General features: G+C 49.1%; 1 protein-coding gene across 34 annotated transcripts in view; it reads left to right on the top strand.

Annotated features, from left to right (window-relative positions):
* Positions 1-19,943, top strand: part of TBC1D8 (TBC1 domain family member 8) — a 241,555-nt gene that overhangs the window by 202,959 nt on the left and 18,653 nt on the right. For 15 of the 34 annotated variants that reach the window (XR_012421953.1, XR_012421954.1, XR_012421952.1 and 12 more), the window contains 7 exons: positions 8,088-8,295; positions 9,819-10,013; positions 10,762-10,938; positions 12,280-12,430; positions 14,698-14,912; positions 16,044-16,161; positions 18,619-18,904. Coding sequence is in view for 27 of the 34 variants with exons in the window: in XM_065526645.2 (XP_065382717.1) it covers positions 8,088-8,295; positions 9,819-10,013; positions 10,762-10,938; positions 12,280-12,430; positions 14,698-14,912; positions 16,044-16,161; positions 18,619-18,904 (1,350 nt within the window). In the remaining 7 variants the exon portion in view is untranslated. Of the gene's footprint in view, positions 1-8,087; positions 8,296-9,818; positions 10,014-10,761; positions 10,939-12,279; positions 12,431-13,435; positions 13,705-14,697; positions 14,913-16,043; positions 16,162-18,618; positions 18,905-19,943 lie in introns of those variants that run through there. The other 19 variants (XM_074011126.1, XM_074011123.1, XM_074011125.1 and 16 more) reach the window with 5 other exon arrangements.

The raw sequence follows: 19,943 nt of genomic DNA, 5'->3' as shown, positions 1-19,943 counted from the left end.
CCCCCTGTGAAAGGACACGCTTGGGGCCGTGTCCTTTGGGGTTTGGACTCTGTACCTCTCAGCCCCAGGCCCCGTGATGGTCTCTCTGGCTCCATCTTAGGAGCACCTGTTTTAAAAGCAAGACAGTCCAGTACAGTAGGTGCCCTGCCCTCCTGTATTTCTTCAAATGCCTCTGCAGTCGTTGGTATCTGAGTTCTTTTAGTGCAGCTTACAAAGATATCTTAAAAATGGAAAAGTCACAGTTGCAGGAAGCCCCAGAGCAACACGCCTGGGTTGCATGAGTTGCTAGAGGGCTCACAGGAGCGCCATGTAAAGCTCCTCCCCGTCTCCCTGTGTGTGCGGGGCGTGTGGGCGTGTGAGTGCAGCCGTGTAGTTGCAGGAGTCGGAGGCCTGCTAGCAGCTCGTCTGGCCAGCCCCACGGCGCTGGGATTTCAAGTGGTCCCTCACAAATCTACTGATATCCCAGTACAGCTCCACTTCCCAGTGTGGTGGTTTTGGTTTTGGGTAGAAGGGAGGCAAGAATACATTGAAGGTCTGTAGCACCAAATCCCTTGTGGTACGAGAACCGGTTTTGGAGAAAAGCTATCAGTTGGCAGCCTTCATTTACATTCCAGAATTCAGGGAGATTCTCCAAGACATTCCCCGTCTGTCTTCTGCCCTGGGAAGTATCAGAAAGAAGAGGGGACAGGAAAGGCTAAAAAGGGCCTGGTGTTGGCCAGCGCCGAGCTGCCAGGGTTCCTGCAGGTGCGTGGGGTTGGCCCTGTGGTGGGGCTGCAGGCTTCTGGGCCAAACGGTTGACTGCAGGTTCAGCAGCTTTCTCAAAAAGTGAAAGGCATGTACCTTGCCTCCCAACTCCTGGCCAGTTCTCGTTTGTAGCGTTTGTCATGGAGATGTGGGCCTGCGGGTATAAACAGGTAATGACTCAGTCTTCTTGAAGCCCTGCCAGGAGAGCCCAGGTTTGGAAGCTGAGGAAAACAGTCTCTTCACGCTTGCTCCCTGGCTCTCTCTGGTTGGTCCTTCCTCCCCTCCCCTCCCCTCCCCTCCCCTCCCCTCCCCTCCCCAGATAATGGCTGCAGAAAGGTGCCCTTGGGGTCACGAGCTGGGTGAGCCTCAGGTTGCCAGTTAGTCACGATCGCCATGTGTGGCCACTCCAGCAGGACTTACGGCCCCAGTGCGGAGCTGCTTGTAGCTCCCCTGGGAGCAGGAAGGGTCAGGGTGCATTGTTACCCCCGGTTGACTGGGCTGGTTGGAGTTGCCAGGCGTGGGAGTCACCCGGCTCAGCCCTCACAGGACGCAGGGCAGGCCCTGGGCCAGGGATCCCCACATCATAGCCGCAGAGTCCAAGAGGGCAGAGTGACTGAGGAGCTGCCCACAGAGGGAACAGAGGGAGGGAAGTGGAAAGGAAAAAAGGTGATAGATCCTGAAATCTCAAAACAGAAGAGATGCATCCCGAAGTTGGAAATGGTGGGGTGAAAAAAAGTGTATTCAGCTATTTTTTGTCGGGGAGGGTGGTTGGAGAGTGATGGGCTTCATTAAATCGAATTACAGTCTGTTTCGACTGGCTGGAGATGCTGGAGGAGAGCTGAATTAAAGCAGTGTATGTAGTAAATGGAAACTGTTTCCCACGAGGCGGGCTGTTTCTGCTGGTCTATAAAGATGAATAGCGGCTGCCCAGAGGCAGGTGTCCTCAGCAGGGAACCCTGGTCCCCCGTGGCTTGTCTGGTTCTGAACTTCTTGGTCTGGCTGGATTTGCAGACCCTCTTTGGCCTTCCCCTTTTCCCCCCTCCCCCCACTCTCCCTTTTCCTGCTCTTCTCCCTCAGCTCCCACTAGGACCACTTCTGTGTAATTTATTTGACTTATCATCCCTCTGATTCTAGCTCGAGTCCTCCTCTGCCTCAGAGTCCTCTTGGCCCACTTAGGACATCTCCCAGGGGCTCCTGCAGCCTGACACCCCCACCTTACAAGAGAAGGCCCACGTCTCACCCTCTACAACCCCAGTCCCCAAGCTGCTCTGTGGTTGTCAGTGGGCTGGCTTAGGTGCTTCTGTCTAGAACAGGATGGGAGGAAGAGGACGGAGGGAGGAGCCTTTTTCTGAGGGTCAGAGAGCCTTACAGATGCTGTGTGTTGTCAGGGTCCTGGTCTCTTAGGGGCTCAGTGCAGACACATTTCCAAAGGAGTGAGGGGCCGTTCGTACCATCTGCCTGTGCTGGCGCCTGACAGGTGAGCCTAGTGGCCGTGGGCTGCCGTGTGCCTTAGCAGCCACATGGCAGCTTCATCCACATTTCCTTAGGACTCCTGAGGGGTCACAGAAGAAAGGTAATTCTGAGTGAACACACATTTGAGAAATGAAATGTTTTGTATACAGACTTGGGCTTTGAGAAAAAGCACATGGATCTGGCCTCATTTTTAGATTCAAGAAATTCTTGAATCTTGAAAGCTTGATATTTTCCTGATGTGATTTAATTAATTAATTAATTAGAGGGGGATGTGGAGTACAGTGGCGTGATTTCAGCTCACTGTAGCCTCCACATCCCAGGTTCAAGCGATTCTCCTGCCTCAGCCTCCTTTGTAGCTGGGATTATAAGTGCGCACGACCACGCTGGCTAATTTTTGTATTTTTAGTAGAAATGGGGTTTTGCCATGTTGGCCAGGCTGGTCTCGAACTCCTGGTTTCAAGTGATCCTCTCACCTCGGCCTCCCAAAGTGCTGGGATTACAGGCGGGAGCCACCTCCCGGCCATGGGTCTCTGGGCAGGGGAACGGGGGGACGCAGCACGTAGAGCCACTGGAAATCCTTGTGTGCTCCTTTATGAGGCAAACTGACCATAGAGGACCAAGTTTGCCCTCCCTTACCCAAGAAAGCAGGAGCCATGGCTCTTGGCTGTCTGTCTGGTGCACACATGGGAAGTCTCTGCATGCTGAGCATGGGAGAGCCAAGCTGCCCCGGCCTGTCACGCAGCCTGAGTTTGGGGAAGTGTTAAGCCTGGAAGTAAAGTTAAGCCTGCTGACACACAGTAGGCTCTCACATGCGGGCTGAATGACCAGAGGGAGCGAGAGGTGGCATGTAACTCAGACAGGGTTCTTCCCAAAGCATTCTAGTGGGTGGATGGGGGGGGAGAGAGAGAGAGAAAGGGAAACCTATTTTGCTACATCTTTACCAAAAGTAGGAGAGACAAATATAATTCTGGATTTGCAGAGAAATAAAAGAATATACCTTCTTGGGTCCTCTTAGGGATTAAGCTGAATTTTTTAAAGAATGTGTAACTAGTCTCGAATCTTCTGCATGGTTGTCATGCATTATTGCACATATTAATTTTAGCTTCAACAACAAATCTGATGTTTGTTGTTCCAGAGTCGGGTTGACCCCTATTTATTCCCTGCTTATTTACAGTCTCATCAATGGCATGTGTTAAGATAGGGTGGTTGGGCCAGGCGTGGTGGCTCACGCCTGTAATCCCAGCACTTTGGGAGGCCGAGGCAGGTGGATCACGAGGTCAGGAGTTCGAGACCAGCCTGGCCAATATGGCGAAACCCCATCTCTACTAAAAATACAAAACTTAGCTGGGCATGATGGTGGGCACCTGTAATCCCAGCTACCTGGGAGGCTGAGACAAGAGAATCCCATGAACCCAGGATGCAGAGGTTTCAGTGAGCCAAGATTACACCACAGCACTCCACAGAGTGGAGAGCACAGCACAAAACAGAGTGCAATTGTGTCTCAAAAAGAAAAAAGGTGATTGGTGGCACCTTTTCTGGCTAGTCTTAGCTGTAGCTCTCTCTTAGAGTGATTGCTGTGGCCTCTGTGTGCAGGCACTGGAGGGTAGATGTAGCTGGGGTAGCTAGGATAGTCTCCATCCTCATAGGGGTGCTTCTGCAGTGACCTACAGGCTTGTGTGGCCACCTTCTGAATGTCAGATCGTCACCATTGTCTGTTCTTTTCTATGGAGGAAAAGTGAAGGCACTTAGGAAGTACTGGAAAGTCTGAGAAGCACGCTGTGACCAGTGGCTTTGTTTTTGATGTTGTTCAGTAAAAGGAGTTGATATATTTAGCATCAAAACTAACATCTGCTTTGAAACAGACCTAAAGGATAGGATGGTCTTGTTCTGAACTTCATAAAGAACTGATTTCTCATCTTTTCAAAGTCACTATATCTTCATCTCAGTTATGCTGGAAATTTAACTATCTTGTATGTAACACATATTTAACGAATGGTGAAATTGGAAGACAACTTTCTAGTAGGGAGGAAGGAAACTAACTCAGATCTTAGGAAAGTCCCCCCTGCTACTTACTTTTTCGTAACTTGAGGTTTCTGGTCTCTGGCTACCCAAATGTGCAAAAGACAGATGTCTACATGGAAAGCTAGGAAAGCCCTGAAAGGGGAATGGAGACTGTGTGCAGCGTGCCCAGGCTGCTCCGAAGCCACAGAGAGAGAAGCCGATTGAACTGAGGGAGCAGCAGGTGCACTGTGTAGAACAAAATGGTTTAGTTGCCTCAGATACCGGAACACCTTTCTTCTTCTTCTTCTTCTTCTTCTTCTTTTTTTTTTGAGACAGAGTTTCGTTCTTGTTGCCCAGGCTGGAGTGCAGTGGCATGATCTTGGCTCACTGCAACCTCCGCCTCCCGGGTTTAAGCGATTCTCCTGCCTCAGCCTCCCGAGTGGCTGGGATTACAGGCGCCCGCCACCAAGCCCAGCTAATGTTTGTATTTTTAGTAGAGATGGGGTTTCACCATGTTGGCCAGGCTGGTCTCAAACTCCTGACCTCGTGATCTGCCCAGCTCGGCCTCCCAAAGTGCTGGGATTACAGGTGTGAACCACCATGCTCAGCCTGAAACACCTTATTCTTAATTTGAGGGATTCGGTGCAAAATAAATGTAAATATAAGTCCTCCCACACTTCTGGTGGCTCAGTGCAAGCTTCTGTGATTTGAATACTCCCCATGTGTTCACTTTGACTTCAACCATGTCCTAAGGGGAAAGAGATGCCCTGCTAGAAAGGAAGGCTGACAGGTGAACTCACTGGCGACTAGAACCACGTTTGTGAGATACTTGCAGGGAGTAAGGGTTGATTTTATTTTCATCAAAGCCAACATGGCCAGCATGCTCTGAGGACAAGGGTGGAAGTTTTCCAATTTAAATGCATGGGACATAGTCAGCTTGGGGAACTTGGAGTCCTCTTGAGGGGCCTTGCCTTCCATTCTTGCAGTGTGTGAACTGGTAGAGCGTTCATAGTGCCTTTCCTGTGTTCTCCCAGCTCCTCTCTGGAGTCAGCTCAGGCGCCCATGGGAACAGTAGTCCATGTTGTATCGGGCACTTAAGGAACTGCAGCTTTGGCCCCAGGAACTGGACCCATTGTGGTCTGTAGAATTTAATTTCTCTGTGTGTCCAGAGGACTTTCTGGGCATGTATGTGTCTTCTCTTTTTGAGGGCTTGATAGTAAATTCCATGGATTGTGCCATCTCTGTGTGACAGCTGCTGCTTGTAAAGCAGATGTGTGATGGTGGACATGAGACCTAGAAGGGGCTGCAGAAAAGGCATGTGTCTGAGAGCCCAGCCTGGCCATGGTTGAGGTGAGATCATATCTCCGGGGCCTCACAACCAGATCGTGCCTGAAAAGCTCACTTGAGCTGTGTGTAGCCAATTCCAGAGTTGAGAGTTTACTATCTTGCATTTATGGCATTTATGTAACATTTTAAAAAATTGTACTTTCCCCTAAAGAAAATAGCTAAAGTTGTTTTTTAAAGCTAATATGGTAGTCATGTAGAAAATGTCAGCAAAATAAAATTGGAAAGTGGAAGTCCCACTACACAAAGACAGTCACTATTAACACTTGAGATAAAGTCCTTGTACACATCCCTGTCTGGAAATTTTAAGGTATTTATGTAAAGTTAGGATCATACTGTAGGTACTATGCCTAATTTTTCTTTTACTATGTTGTGGGCATCATTTTAGATTCACAGGGATCCCTTGAAGCAGAGAATTCAGACATTATTCCCATTTTGTAGCAATCAAAATGAGATACAGAGAGTCTCATTCGGGGTTACAGAGTACATAAGCAAGCCAAGAATTCATATTCCTGACTTCAAGCGAGTGCTAATTTCATCCTTATATTTATAAGGAACTTTATAAAGTGCAAGAGAAAAATCTTTCCCTCTCTCTGTTGGAATTCCCCCTTACTAGAATTTTGCAGTATGACATAAATTGATCAGTATTTCCAAACATTGTGATTTGGCTGCTTTCTTTACTGGTTTTAGAGCCAGAAATCAGGATGTGTGGAGTTGCCTGGGGGTTAGGATCCTGCTTTCCTCATCAGCATTCTCTCTTGTCAATACTGATGTGATGCATGAGCCACTGCACCCGACCTGGATTCTTAAAATATATTTTTAAAAAAGATAATAACTCATGTTTATTGATTACTTACTGTGTGTCAGATACGCATCTAAACATTTTTTCTTTTTTTTTTTTTCAGTTGGGGTCTCACTCTGTCACCCAGGCTAGAGTGCAGTGGCGCGATCTCGGCTCACTGCAACCTCTTATCCCCTGGGCTCAAGTGATGCTTTCATCTTGGCCACTGGGGTAGCTGGGACTACAGGTGTGAACCAACACACCCAGCTAATGTTTGTATTTTTTTGTAGAGACGGGGTTTTGCCATGTTGTCCAGGCTGGTCTCAAACTCCTAAGCTCAAGTGATCCACCTGCCACGGCCTCCCAAAGTGCTGAGATTACAGACATGAGCCACCGTGCCTGGCCGCATTAAATTTTTTAATTATTTTTTTGAGATTTAATTTATATACCATGTAATTGTTATACATCCTTTGAAAGTGTACCATTCAGTGGTTTTTACGATACTCACAGAGTTGTGCAACTATCACCACAATCAATTTTAGAACATTTCATCACCCCAAAAAGAAACCATGTACCCAGGAGCAGTCACTTCCCGTTTCTCTCTCTTCCCCCAAGCCCTGAGCAATCACTAATCTATTTTCTGTCTCTAGAGATTTTGCTTATTCTGGATATTTCATTTAAATGGAATCAGGCAGTATGTCGTCTTTTTGTGTCTGGTTTATTTCACTCAGTATGATATGTTTAAGGTTCATCTCTGTTGTGGCACACATGAGTACTTCATTTTTTACGGCTGAACAATACTTGATTGTATGGATACGCTACATTGTGATTATCCATTTATCAGTTAATGGACATTTGGGTTATTTCTACCTTTTGGTTATAAACAATGCTGCTAAGAACATTCGTGTGCAAGGCATACATTTTCAATTCTCTTGGGTATATCTGCCTAGGAGTGGAATTTCTTGGTCAAGTGTTAAGTCTGCTTTTAGCCTTTTGCGGAGCTTCCAGAGTGTTTACCAACATGACTGCACCATGTTAATTCCCATCAGCAGTGCAGTAGGGTTCCAGTTTCCCCACATCCTCCTCACCACTTGTTATCAAACTTTTTGAAACTTGGATTCTTAAGCAATTGTTTTTCTGGTAATTCTCAGTGTTACTCAAACCAGGAAGGAATGCTTATTTGGCCTGTGAGTTTATTAAATTACTTCTGTGCAGAGGCAACACGTCTGCTCTGTGTCCTTGTTCTGAAGGTTGGCCGTGCAGTTAGAATGTGGGATGCCCACGTGCACCAGCACAGGACGTGCATGGTGCCTTTTTGTATTCACTTAAATACAAATTGTGCCAGTGGCTTTAAAAGTATTTTCTTGGCTGGGCGCGGTGGGTCACGCCTGTAATCCCAGCCCTTTGGGAGGCTGAGGTGGGCGGATCACCTGAGCTCAGGAGTTTGAGACCAGTCTGAGCAAGATGGCAAACCCCATCTTTACTATAAATACAAAAATTAGCTGGGCGTGGTGGCGCGTGCCTGTAATCCCAGCTACTTGGGAGGCTGAGGCAGGACAATCACTTGTACCAGTGAGGTGGAGGTTGTAGTGAGCCGAGATCGTGCCACTGCACTCCATCCTGGGTGACAGAGAGAGACTGTCTCAAAAATAAAATGAAACAAAAAAGTAGAAGTGTTTTCTTTGGTAATCTTAGATGTCCATTTACCTTTCCTATCTCTTCTTCTCTCCCTGTCCTTTCGCAGGGATCTGGAAGCCAGAGCACAGAATGAGTTCTTCCGGGCTTTCTTCAGGTTGCCGAGGAAGGAGAAGCTGCACGCGGTTGTGGACTGCTCGCTCTGGACGCCGTTCAGTCGCTGTCACACCGCGGGGCGGATGTTCACCTCTGACAGCTACATCTGCTTTGCCAGCAGAGAAGACGGCTGCTGTAAGATCGTCCTGCCACTCAGAGAGGTAGACCGGCCCTACTGTCTGCTTCCTGAAGCGGCCTTTTGTTGTTTGAACCCAAGGTTGCTCGCTGTGAGATGGAGTGTGGGAGGGGAAGTTCACACGGCACGGCTTTGCCATCTACAGATGGATGACTACAAGGCTGGGCTTCTTGAGGGAGGCATGGCCTGAACTGGACCATTACCCATTCGGCCGTTACTTTTTCTGCTGTTGCTATGGCATCCTGAAATTTGCTAACAAGTGACTGCTGAAAACAAGGGACTCTAACCTCTACATTATTGATAGAGCTGTTATTAAAAAGTGCGTGCCTGGCAATTAAAGATTTTTCCAGCAGCTCCTAGGAATGAATCCTCCCCTTTCACTCACCAAAAAAAAAAAAGAAAGGGAAAAAAAAGCAACCTACAAAAAGCATCACCTTTTAAAAATAAATGGTAAATTGACTGGCTTTTATATGCTCCTGGAACTTCAGTTAAAAATTCTAAAATGCTTCCTTTGACAGGGATCAGGTCCCTTCTTCCTATAAAATACTGCAGTTCTCTTTCCGGAAATGGGGGCTCAGATTATGTTCAGACTGAACAGCTCAGTCCTTTGGCTTCAGGGCAGCAACTCTGGTGAGATGGTACCCACAACTCTGTTTACACGTCAGGACCTCCAGATTCTTTCTGATAAAAAACGTTGTGAGCATTATTCTTTGGAAAAACTCAAAACTCTTATTTTTTTCTTTTTTTTAGAGAGGAGGGTCTCACTGTATTGTCCAGGCCGGTCTCGAACTCCTGGGCTCAATGGATCCTCCCACTTGGCCTCTGACAATGCTGGGATTACTCCTTGTGGTCTCCTGCCTCCATGTTATTATTCTGTAGTAGATGTCTTCATTTTACAAATATTTTTACTTATTAATGGAGCAAGAAATCTAGAGGCCAATTTACGTGCTTCAAAAATTTATTTTGGTAATGTGTACCTAACCAGAAATGACATTTTAACCATTTTAAGTGTATGGGTCAGTGGCATTAAGTACGTTCACATTGTTGTGCAACCATCAGCACCATCCATCTCCAGAACTCTTTCATCACTGACAACAGAAACACTGTCCCCATAAAACAACTCCCCTCTTCCCCTTCCCTCAGCCCCTAGCAACCATCCTTCGACTTCCCATCTCTATGAATTTCACTCCTCCGGGTACCTCATACAAGTGGATTCATACAGGATTTGTGACTGGCCTTGTTCACTTAGCATAATGCCCTCGGGGCTCATCCATACCAGAGCCTCTGTCTGAATCCCCCTCCTCTTCAAGGCTGGGTCATACTCCGTTGTGTGGATAGACCACACTTTGTTATGCAGTCGCCCCTTGATGCAGCCTTGCACAGCCTCCCCTTGTGGCGGGGGTGAGCAGTGCCGCTTTCTCACCTTTGCATCATCTCCTTTCTGCAGTCATTGTGCCTTGCCCTGTGTTTCGGGACATCTTCTGCATATGTAATAACATGCCTGCCTTCCTCCCTCCCTGCTGTCCCTGCATGTTGCCTCTGGCGCAGGTGGTGAGCATCGAGAAGATGGAGGACACGAGCCTGCTGCCGCACCCCATCATCGTCAGCATCAGAAGCAAGGTGGCCTTCCAGTTCATCGAACTCCGGGACCGAGACAGCCTGGTGGAGGCGTTGCTTGTGAGGTTGAAGCAGGTCCACGCCAACCACCCCGTGCACTACGACACCTCTGTGGATGATGACATGGTATGGTCTCTCCGGACCCTGATGATCCCCTTCTTCATGTCTCAGGCCGTGGTCTCCAAAGGGGAGTACACATGAGGAGACTCATGTGGGGACGAGAAGAATGTGGGGCCTGTGTGTGGTCTGCTGTCATTTCTGATGTGCTGGGCGTCCTGAGAGGGTGTGGGGAATTGCCCCACAGCTTGGAGGGGGTGACGGGGACACCACTCACAGGTGAGAAGGGTTGCTATCCCTGCTCCTGAGGTTCAAGGACGGCCTGATTAGAGGCACATGTAACCTGCTAAAAGAGGAGCTTCGTCGGCCCTGAGGTTGGGTAGCTGCACAGGTGGCCCCGGGGTGACTGGGTCCTGGTCTCCTTTCTTCATGTATCTTCTTTTTCTCAACCTCTTTTCACCCAAAGTAGTGATGGGGAGAAAAGGAGGTGCAGCCTCTCTCTACCCCAGGGCTCCTTTCTCAGAATGGCCATCCTCCTGTCCATAAGCTGAGGGGAGGCTGGGCTGCCCATTAGGAACTGCATATGGACCCAGATACGGACCCGGGCTCTGGGGACAGGGACAGCCTCCCCCGGAGCATGAGGTGGGACTGTGTCTTCCTAGGAACCTGTCTGGTCTGGTGTCAGTCTCTCTTCCCCTTGAGTCACTGAAGTCTGCTATGCCCATGCATCTAAAGGCAACACAAAGACTGTCCCCTCGACTAAAGCCATGATTTTCTCCTCTTTTCTCTCTGTCTCTCTCTCTCTTTTGCTGTGCAGGCATCACCCGTGTTTCATTCAACAAGCATGTGTGGTGATCACAGGTTTGGGGATCTTGAAATGGTGTCTTCTCAAAGTAGCGAGGAGAGTGAAAAAGAGAAGAGCCCGCTGCTGCACCCCGATGCCCTGGTCACTGCCTTCCAGCAGTCAGGCAGCCAGAGCCCCGACTCCCAAATGGTGGGTGACGCCTGGTGCCCAGGCTGGACCACAGAGCTGAGCCGTGGGCTTGGGGGGTTGCCCAGCTGTTTAAGTCACCATGGAACCTGACACCTGACCTTGGGAAGCTAGCGCTGCTCCTCCCTCTTGTTCTCATGGGTGAAAAGTGAAGAGGGGTCCACTGAGGTGGTCAGAGGACTGAGGGACAGCTCTCCCACCCACCCTTTGGTAACCCTCGGGCAGCTCTCCGCTGTGGGGCCTGGGGAGCTGCCCGCGCGGCCCCTTGGGGGTCCCTCTCCTTCCAGCCAGTGCTGTCTGTGTGCCCCTCATTCCAGCTTTCCTTTTTTTTTTTGTCTTCTGGGAGAAGGGGTCACCAGTCTTTAGTTTTACTAAACTGGAAGTATTTTTGCTATATTTACTTACAGATTTCCTCTTTGTAGGGAGAACTTGAGGGAAATGTCACGTATAGTCTGGTAAAGATACTGCAAGTTGTGCTTTGAAGTGGGGCCACGGCAGGCAGGGTGCTGCACTGAACCACGAGCACCCGGCAGTGGCCGTGAACCTGTTACCCCGAGCTGATTTTTGGTCACTTAATGGCTCCTGTAAAATCTGTTGTTGGTTTTATTTATCCAAAACTGAGCCTTCTCAAAGTCTTTACACCCGGATCCTTAATTAACTTTTGTTGACAAAACATATGAGAATGTTAAATATATGTATTTATTTCTGCCGTTACTGGAGAATACAGATAATCAAAAGCAAATATAAATACCTTGTTTAAAAGGCACTAAATGTTCCTGCCACCTAGGGGCAATTTCAAGTATTTTCAGTTGCCTAGGGAAATGGTATCTTTCTCATTCCTGTTAATGAGAACAATGCAGTTTTTTTCAGGTTTCGGTTTTCCCTCTGGCTGTCAGGAAGCTCAGGGGAAGTTGTGATACCCCTGCACTCCCCTTTGCCCTCCGAGCTGACCAGTGTCTTTTCGGCAGATGCAACATCCTGAGAAAGCTTCCCCCAGTGTCCCCTTACCCACCCCTCCCTCCCATCTGATTTGGGCTACTTTAATACTTGGATTTACATATCCTTGTTATCAACCTTGCTAAGGAAATTGTATTTTATTTGTATAAATGCTCCCCTGAGCTCTGAGCTCCTGCAGGGCCGTCCTCTGTGTTACTCATCTCTGCGTCCTCTGTGCCCCTGGTAGAGGTTCAGAAATATTTGCGGCTTGAATACAGGTATCCTTGCCCGTTGCTGTTGGCCCCTCGGTGAGCAGAGGCAGTACTTCCTCCACCACCAGTGGTGCCTCGGTGGGCGGGGGTGGTGAGGATGGACCTCTTCCTACATTAAGAACATTCCCATTTCCAGTCCAGAGAACAGATAAAAATAAGCCTGTGGAATGACCACTTTGTGGAATACGGCAGAACCGTGTGTATGTTTCGCACAGAGAAGATTCGGAAGCTCGTAGCCATGGGCATCCCTGAATCGTTGCGTGGGAGACTTTGGCTCCTCTTCTCAGGTAAGCGCTCTTGGTGTCTCTAAGCTACTTGTTCTTTTTGCCATGGACACAGGAACAGCCCGCCCAGCCCGGAGCAGCGCATGTGTTTATGTGCAGATGACATGGTTCTGTCCTTGGGTCATTCCTGTGATTTCCCAGCTGAGGACTTCCACCTGCTGTTGTGTCAGCTGTGGGACCTGGGTCAGGCTGCCTGGGCCTCTGGGCTGTGGCGTCCAACTGGGTGAATGTGAGGTCTGGGCACAGTGATGGCCACTCCTTTAAAAATGCCTTCACGAGGCTCTACATAGTGCTGAGAATTCGATTCAGAACCCCCTAGAAGTGAAGTGTCTGTAGTGTGTGAGCTCTGAAGTAGATGAAACAAAAAGTCCTCACCCACTGTCAACTGGCTGGGCTGCTGAAACACATCCCTCAGAGTCTGGCTACCATGGGTCCCTCCTCCAGTGAAGACACGTAGCGGGCACCAGAGGCAAAAGTGCAGATTTCCCTTCTGTTCCATTTCCTCTGTTCTGCTGGACCTATTCAGGGAGGGCCTCTTTTAGCCTCAGAACCCTGGGGCCTCTCCCTGCACCTATTGGAGAACGCCTGGGAACCCTCATCAGGACATTTAATGGTAGATGGGCTGAGCCTGGGACCAAACTTCCCCAGGGACATACTGGGTAGGCATTTGTCTGTCCCTCCATATCAGCTGTGAGCCACTTGCTCCTTGGGGCAAAGGAGCTTGGGCCCGAGGGCAGGAAGGGAAGGCCCTGCCATTGGAGTGTGCCTTTGCTGCTCCTCAGGGTGCTGTGGGAGGCCAGGTGAGAGGGTCCCTTCCCCAGATGACCTCATTGGCGCTCTTGTCAGCATGGAGGCGCCTGGAGGCTGGGCTGGGTACCTGTGCCCTGCTCCGTCACTCTTCCTGGGACTGGAAGCATCCCTTGTCCTACTTCACCATCAGCCTCTTACTGGTTCCTTATCTACCCCCCAACTTTGTCCCTCACTTTCCTCTTCCCTGTCTCCTCGCAGCCCCCAACCTCCTGCCTGAGATGCCCGGACACAGCCCTCATGCTTCCTGGCACACTCACTGTGTTGGGTGTGGTCGGTGGTCACTGATGCTGCCTACACCACTGCGCCCCTCGTCTCCCTCCTGCCTCCAGACTTCTGTAGCTAACTTCCAGAGGCGCAGCATTGAAACACCTCCTTTTAAAAGTGAAAAATGTCTTCTGTATTTTTGTATATAAAAATAACAACATCCATTCATAGTTGAAAAATAAAGGCATGGAGGAGCAAGCAAAGACAGTGCTTCCTTCCTCAGAATCGCACCACCTGAAGGTGAGGCCTGTCACTGCCCAAGGCCTGCATTCTCCTAGGTCTCTTTAACGCATATGTGCGCACACACACATGCATGCACAGACACACGTGCACACACATGGATATGCACACACTTTTCATAAGGAACGCATTCATCCCTCCATCTTGCCCGCCGGTGAGGCCTGGGCTGTAGCTCTGGCTGTGGGTGGCTGGCGCAGGAGTTTTCTGGGCTCCGTCCTGCTGCTGCAGTTTGTGCATCTCAGATGTGACTTCGGAGTTTGATGTGGGCGCTGTGCTGCTGGCCCCTTCACTCCCTCATAGCTGCGCCCCCTCATGTGCCTCACGCATCGGTGCTCAGTGTCATTTCTTGTTGAATTAATGCATGAAATGTGCGTGTGCGTGTGCATGCGCGTGCTCGCACACTCCTGTTACTAGGGAATACAATGTGTTAGAAGTATATTAATACAGTTATTTCTGTTATGAGCTTTCTCCCCTTTGCTCTGTAAGGTTATTCTTAGAAAAGCCATACTATTTTTTTTAATTTCTGTTTTTTGGACTAGGCTACATGGCAGAAATGAAGTCCTTACTCTGTCGCCCAGGCTGGAGTGCAGTGGTGTGATCTCGGCTCACTGCAGCCTCTGCCTCCTGAGTTCAAGGGATTCTCCTGCCTCAGCCTCCTGAGTAGCTAGGATTATAGGCACCCGCCACCACGCCTGGCTGATTTTTGTATTTTTAGTAGAGATGAGATTTTACCATGTTGGCCAGTCTGGTCTTGAACTCCTGACCTCAATTGATCCACCTGCCTCGGCCTCCCAAATTGCTGGGATTACAGGCGTGAGCCGCCGCGCCCAGCCAATATTTTGTTCCTCAGTAAGTAACGAGATCCCACTGGGGTCCCCTGATGGGACCAGCGTCCTCTTCATCATGACACCATCCTAGTAATCATTCCCCCTTGAAACATTGCTTTTAAAACTCAGATGCTGTAACGGACCTCGCCTCACACCCTGGTTACTACGGGAATCTGGTGGAGGAGTCCCTGGGGAAATGCTGCCTGGTAACCGAGGAGATAGAACGAGACCTGCACCGCTCCCTGCCAGAGCACCCCGCCTTCCAGAACGAAACGGGGATCGCTGCTTTGAGGAGAGTCTTGACGGCCTATGCCCACCGGAACCCCAAGATTGGATACTGCCAGGTGAAAGGGGTGTGCTCTGGGGCGCCGAGAGTCTTTAGTTGGTGTCTCACATTGACCTTCCCAGGGTTTCATTTCCATTCCCAGTCATCCGGTCCTGAGTGTTGTCATGTGAAGGCACTGTACTCAGTCCCTTTCCGGAAAGAAAGTATCAAATGAGGGCCAGAGGGACTCATCTTCTTATAATCAGCGAATCATGAGGTCAGGAGATCGAGACCGTCCTGGCCAACATGGTGAAACCCCGTTTACTAAAAATACAAAAATTAGCTGGGCATGGTGGCGTGTGCCTGTAATCCCAGCTACTCAGGAGGCTGAGGCAGGAGAATCACTTGCACCCGGGAGTCGGAGGTTGCGGTGAGCCGAGATCGCGCCACTGTACTCCAGCCTGGCGACAGAGCGAGAGTCTGTCTCAAAAAAAAAAAAAAATGTACCGAGTTCCTGAAAAGAGGAGCGTGCATGTGTTGTGGTTGTTGGTGGCAGAGCAGATTTGGTCTTTGACGCCCCTCTTGAGCTCAGACATAGGAGGGCATTAATAGAATTTCTAGACCTCTACAGAAATTACAGGAATTATTTAAAATGGCAGCACTATTTGGGGAGAAAGAAGATGATCAGGGCAGATCCCCTTCCTTTAGGACACACGAGTGGAGGTGAGATGTCTGCTGAGCTTTCCCGAGCTAAGGGTGTGGTCCGCAGGCACAAAAGGAAAATCAGTCCATTAAAGCAGCAGCCAAACCCAGCACAAGCCGGGATTAGTGAAGCTCTTGACATTTAAACATTTAAGATTTCAAACTTTGTTTTCCTGTGAATAAGCAAAGTCAATGAACGAATTAAGTTGTGTGTGTGTCTGTTTGAAAAAACAGAGAACAACCCTAAGACTTGCACCACAGCAAGATTCCACATTGCTAGATGGGGACCGGAGCTGAGTGGTGGCTGATGGCTCAGCTGGGTGTGTCCTGTGAGGACAGTGTTGATATCATGGTCATTCCACTGCACAGTGTCAGTGTGGCTGGTGTACACTGGATCTCTCACCTATGAAATCTTTACTTTTGTGGGTTGGTCGGGCTTGGATGCTTGTAACATCTCTGTGGCATCATGTGGGCTGGTCAGTAACTGCCCTCCTTGACTCTCGAGCAGTCCATGAACATCCTGACCTCCGTGCTGCTGCTCTACGCCAAGGAGGAGGAAGCCTTCTGGCTGCTGGTTGCCGTGTGTGAGCGGATGCTGCCTGATTACTTCAACCACCGAGTGATCGGTAAACAGACCCCCTCCTCCTCCTGTGTACCTGGGGAAGAGTGACAGAGCCTGGGCAGGATGTTTCTCATCAGTCCTGTTTACAGAGTCTGTCAGTACCACTCCGCTAGTCTGTTTGCAAACACAGTTTGACTCCTGAATTTGCAAAACTAACTCGGGAAGTTCTCTGCACAGTTCTGACAATGTAGTGGAATAAAGACCTATAGAGTTGGGATTAAAACAAACACGTGATTTTAGATGGATAGCTGAACTTACAAGAAGGGAAGAAAGATCCAAGGCCCAAGAAACGAGTCAGAAAGTGAAAACCAGGGTGGTTTTCCACGGATGCCATGGGCTGGAAAGGGAGGGTGGGGGTGTGGGGGAATGCCTCTCGGTAGCCCAGGGAGCTTGTTCAGAGAGGAGACCCTTGGTTCCCCTAGAGAGAGGAGGTAGGTGGGACGGAACTAGAGACCCTCAAGGCCCTTGTGGTCAGTTAAAGGGCAAACTTGGAAAAGTCCCCCACTTCCATAAGGACATCCTAAGAAAGCTCGTTGGCTGCTGTCTGGACTCTGGGTAACCTGTGGTCTTGCAAAACTCCTGTGCTGGGTACCTGACTTTCATGTGGTTGAGATTTAAATGTGTGCTGTCTCTCTGGTCCGGCAACCTCCTAGTAAACAATACAAAAACGGCTTTGGACTGGTGATACTCTTAAGGACCCTTCCTAGTAATTCAGATGAGAGATAGAGCTGGCCTAAAATTAGGGTGGCAGCCCTGGGAACAGAACCAACTTCAGACAGAATTTAGCAACTGAGTGGATGTAGGAGCAAGGCGGGAGGAAGGCACCTTCGAAGACTCTGCCCTCAGGACTGAAGGGTGAACCCTAGGAATAAGGAGGGGCAGGTGGGTGGTGTGGTCAGCTGGGAAGGCGGTGATGGCTGTGTGCCTTCTGGCCCAGGTGTGCCGTTCCCTGAGCCTTCGGCCGTGCACACCAGCTCCTCCGTGTGCCTGAGTGGCTAGCTGGCTTGCTTCCCTTGTTACTTTGTGTTGTGGGAAGCGGCATAAGGAACAGAGCAGCAAGGAGTAATTAAAACCTCGGCGTCATTGAGAGACATGCTGTCAAAGCCACTGTTGATGATTGTTGCTATGTGACAGCTCATATGCAACAGTGCCAACTAGACCGTCTGCGAGAGTGCACGTGCCTGTGTGGACACTGCCCCAAGACAGGAGGGGACCTTTGGAACACATGCATTACCCCAGCAAGTTCTCTTCTGCACCCTTCAGTACCATAGGCAACAGCTGGTACTGAGTTCTGTCAGCACGAATTAATTTGGCCTACTCTTGAACCTTGTATAAATGTAATCATGGAGGACGGGGTCTTCTGTGTCTGGCTTCCATCACACAGCAGAGTGTCTGTAAGAGGCAGCCATGTTGTTGGTGTGTTTGTAGAGCTTGCCCCTCTTTGTTGCTGAGTAGGATTTCACTGGTGTGCTTGTCCAGTCACCTGCTGATGTGCATTTGAGTTGTTTCCGGTCTTGGAATATGATAAATAAAGTAGCAGTGAGCAGTCATATAAGTCTTTTTATGAATATATACTGTCATTTTTCTTGGGTATTTACCTAGGAGAAGAATTGAGGGGTCATAGGTTAGATGTATGACTTAATAAGAAACGCAGTGTTCCAGAGTGGATGTAACATGTTCATTTGTCTCATACCAGCACTGTAGGAGAGTTCAGCTTGCTCCACATCCTTGCTAACACTTGGTATTGTCAATCTTTTTAATTTTAGGCATCTAGTGGGTAAGAAGTAGTATAATTATGGTGGTTTTAATTTGCATTTCTCTGATGATTAATGATGTCTCTTTGCTTACTGACCATTTGTTTATTGACTCTTCTGAGTGTTCAAATCTTTAGCCTCTTTAAAAAAGGTTGGTTGTTACCTTCTAAGTTGCAAGAGTTCTTTCTTCTGAATATAAGACCTCTGTCAGGCATATGGATTGCAAATATTTTCTCAAAGTTTGAAGCTTGCATTTTCATTTTATTAATGGTGTCTTTTGTAGAATAGCAGTTTTAATTTTGACGAAGTCCAGTTTACAATTTTTTCTATGGTTAGTACTTTTTATGTCATAAGAAATGTATTTTTCTTAAATTTTCTTCTAAAAATTTTACAGTATTAACTTTTATATGTAGGTCTATGGTTATTTCAGATGTGTTTTTCTGTATGGTGTGAGGTAGGGGCTAGTGTTCCTTTATTTCCCCCATGCCAGTGTCCAGCTGATCAAGCAGTATTTTTTTTTTAAGGCTATTTTTTACCCATTGAATTACCTTGGTCTAAATGTCAGAATCAATGAACTAAGCATGGATGCTTTTCTGGACTCAAATTCCATCTCTTTGTTCTGGTTACCTCAGAGTGATTTTAATTTCAGACTGACCTTAGAGAGTGAGTCTCACCCCAGCTAGAGCCCTGTGGCCTTCCTTTTCCAGGGGCGCAAGTGGACCAGTCTGTCTTTGAGGAGCTCATCAAGGGTCACCTCCCAGAACTGGCGGAGCACATGAACGACCTCTCAGCCCTGGCATCCGTCTCTCTCTCGTGGTTCCTGACCCTGTTCCTCAGCATCATGCCTCTAGAGAGTGCGGTGAATGTGGTAGATTGCTTCTTCTATGATGGCATCAAAGCCATCTTCCAACTGGGACTGGCTGTGCTTGAGGCCAATGCTGAGGACCTGTGCAGCAGCAAGGACGATGGCCAGGCCTTGATGATCCTCAGCAGGTGGGCCCCGCTGCGCCTCTGTGGCCAACCAGAGATGGAGGAGGCAGCAGCACATGCCCAGTAGGGCTATCCGTGGGGAAGTTGTTTTTTTTTCTATCGAGACAGAGTTTCACTCTGTTGCCCAGGCTGGAGTGCAGTGGCACAATCTGCTCACTACAACCTCCGCCTCCCAGCTTCAAATGATTTTCCTGCCTCAGTCTCCCGAGTAGCTGGGACTACAGGAACCCACCACCACGCTCGGCTAACTTTTGTAATTGTAGTAGAGACAGGGTTTCACCATGTTGGCCAGGCTGGTCTTGAATTCCTGGCCTCAAGTGATCCACCCACCTCGGCCTCACAAAGTATTGGGATTACAGGCGTGAGTCACCGCCTGGCCCCTATGGAGGTTTTCTGTTCCACTCTGCCTCTTGACATTCTGTGGTCTCCCCGAGCCAGTTTGCCATGTGGCACTGTCCCAGGCATGGGGTGAAGGGTGACATCGTCCCTCACTCCTTTCCACAGTGAGAGAGTCCAGGAAGAGCAGGGCCGTAAATGCTTTTCTTTAAGAAGATTGAATGTCTTGCATTTACATGGACTCAACAGTGGCCTTGAACAGGGCTTGGGGGGCACCAGGCATCATGGGCGTCAGGCAGCCAGCTAGAGGATGCAGACATTTTCTGCATAAGGCTAGTGAGCAGCAGTGGGGGAAAAGGCCCACTAGGATGAGCACCAGAGCTGGGCTTTCTAGGAGCTGAGGGCAAGTCAGATGACATTGAAAGAGGGGGTTCTTTTTCAGAGCATGATGGAAGCTTAACCTTGCATGTATGCGCATAATGTTGGGCTTACTTCACTGGAGAGTTTTAGGCCTGGAAAGCCACCTGTGGAGCCCGATGCACAAGCCGGGCTTCATGGCTGCCTCCCGCTTCTCTAAAACGAGCGGAGCAGCTGCAGCCTTGCCCTCCTCCCAGGTGTTGGTGTTTGAAGTGCCCTGGCACGTCTGACACTGTGAAGGTGGCACGTCTGACACTGTGAGGGCAGCACGTGTTGTGTGGTACCCGAA

Source organism: Macaca fascicularis, chromosome 13 (assembly GCF_037993035.2).
Source record: "Macaca fascicularis isolate 582-1 chromosome 13, T2T-MFA8v1.1".
In the NCBI taxonomy this organism is placed as follows: Eukaryota; Metazoa; Chordata; class Mammalia; order Primates; family Cercopithecidae; genus Macaca; species Macaca fascicularis.
This window is presented reverse-complemented; position numbering and strand designations above follow the sequence as displayed.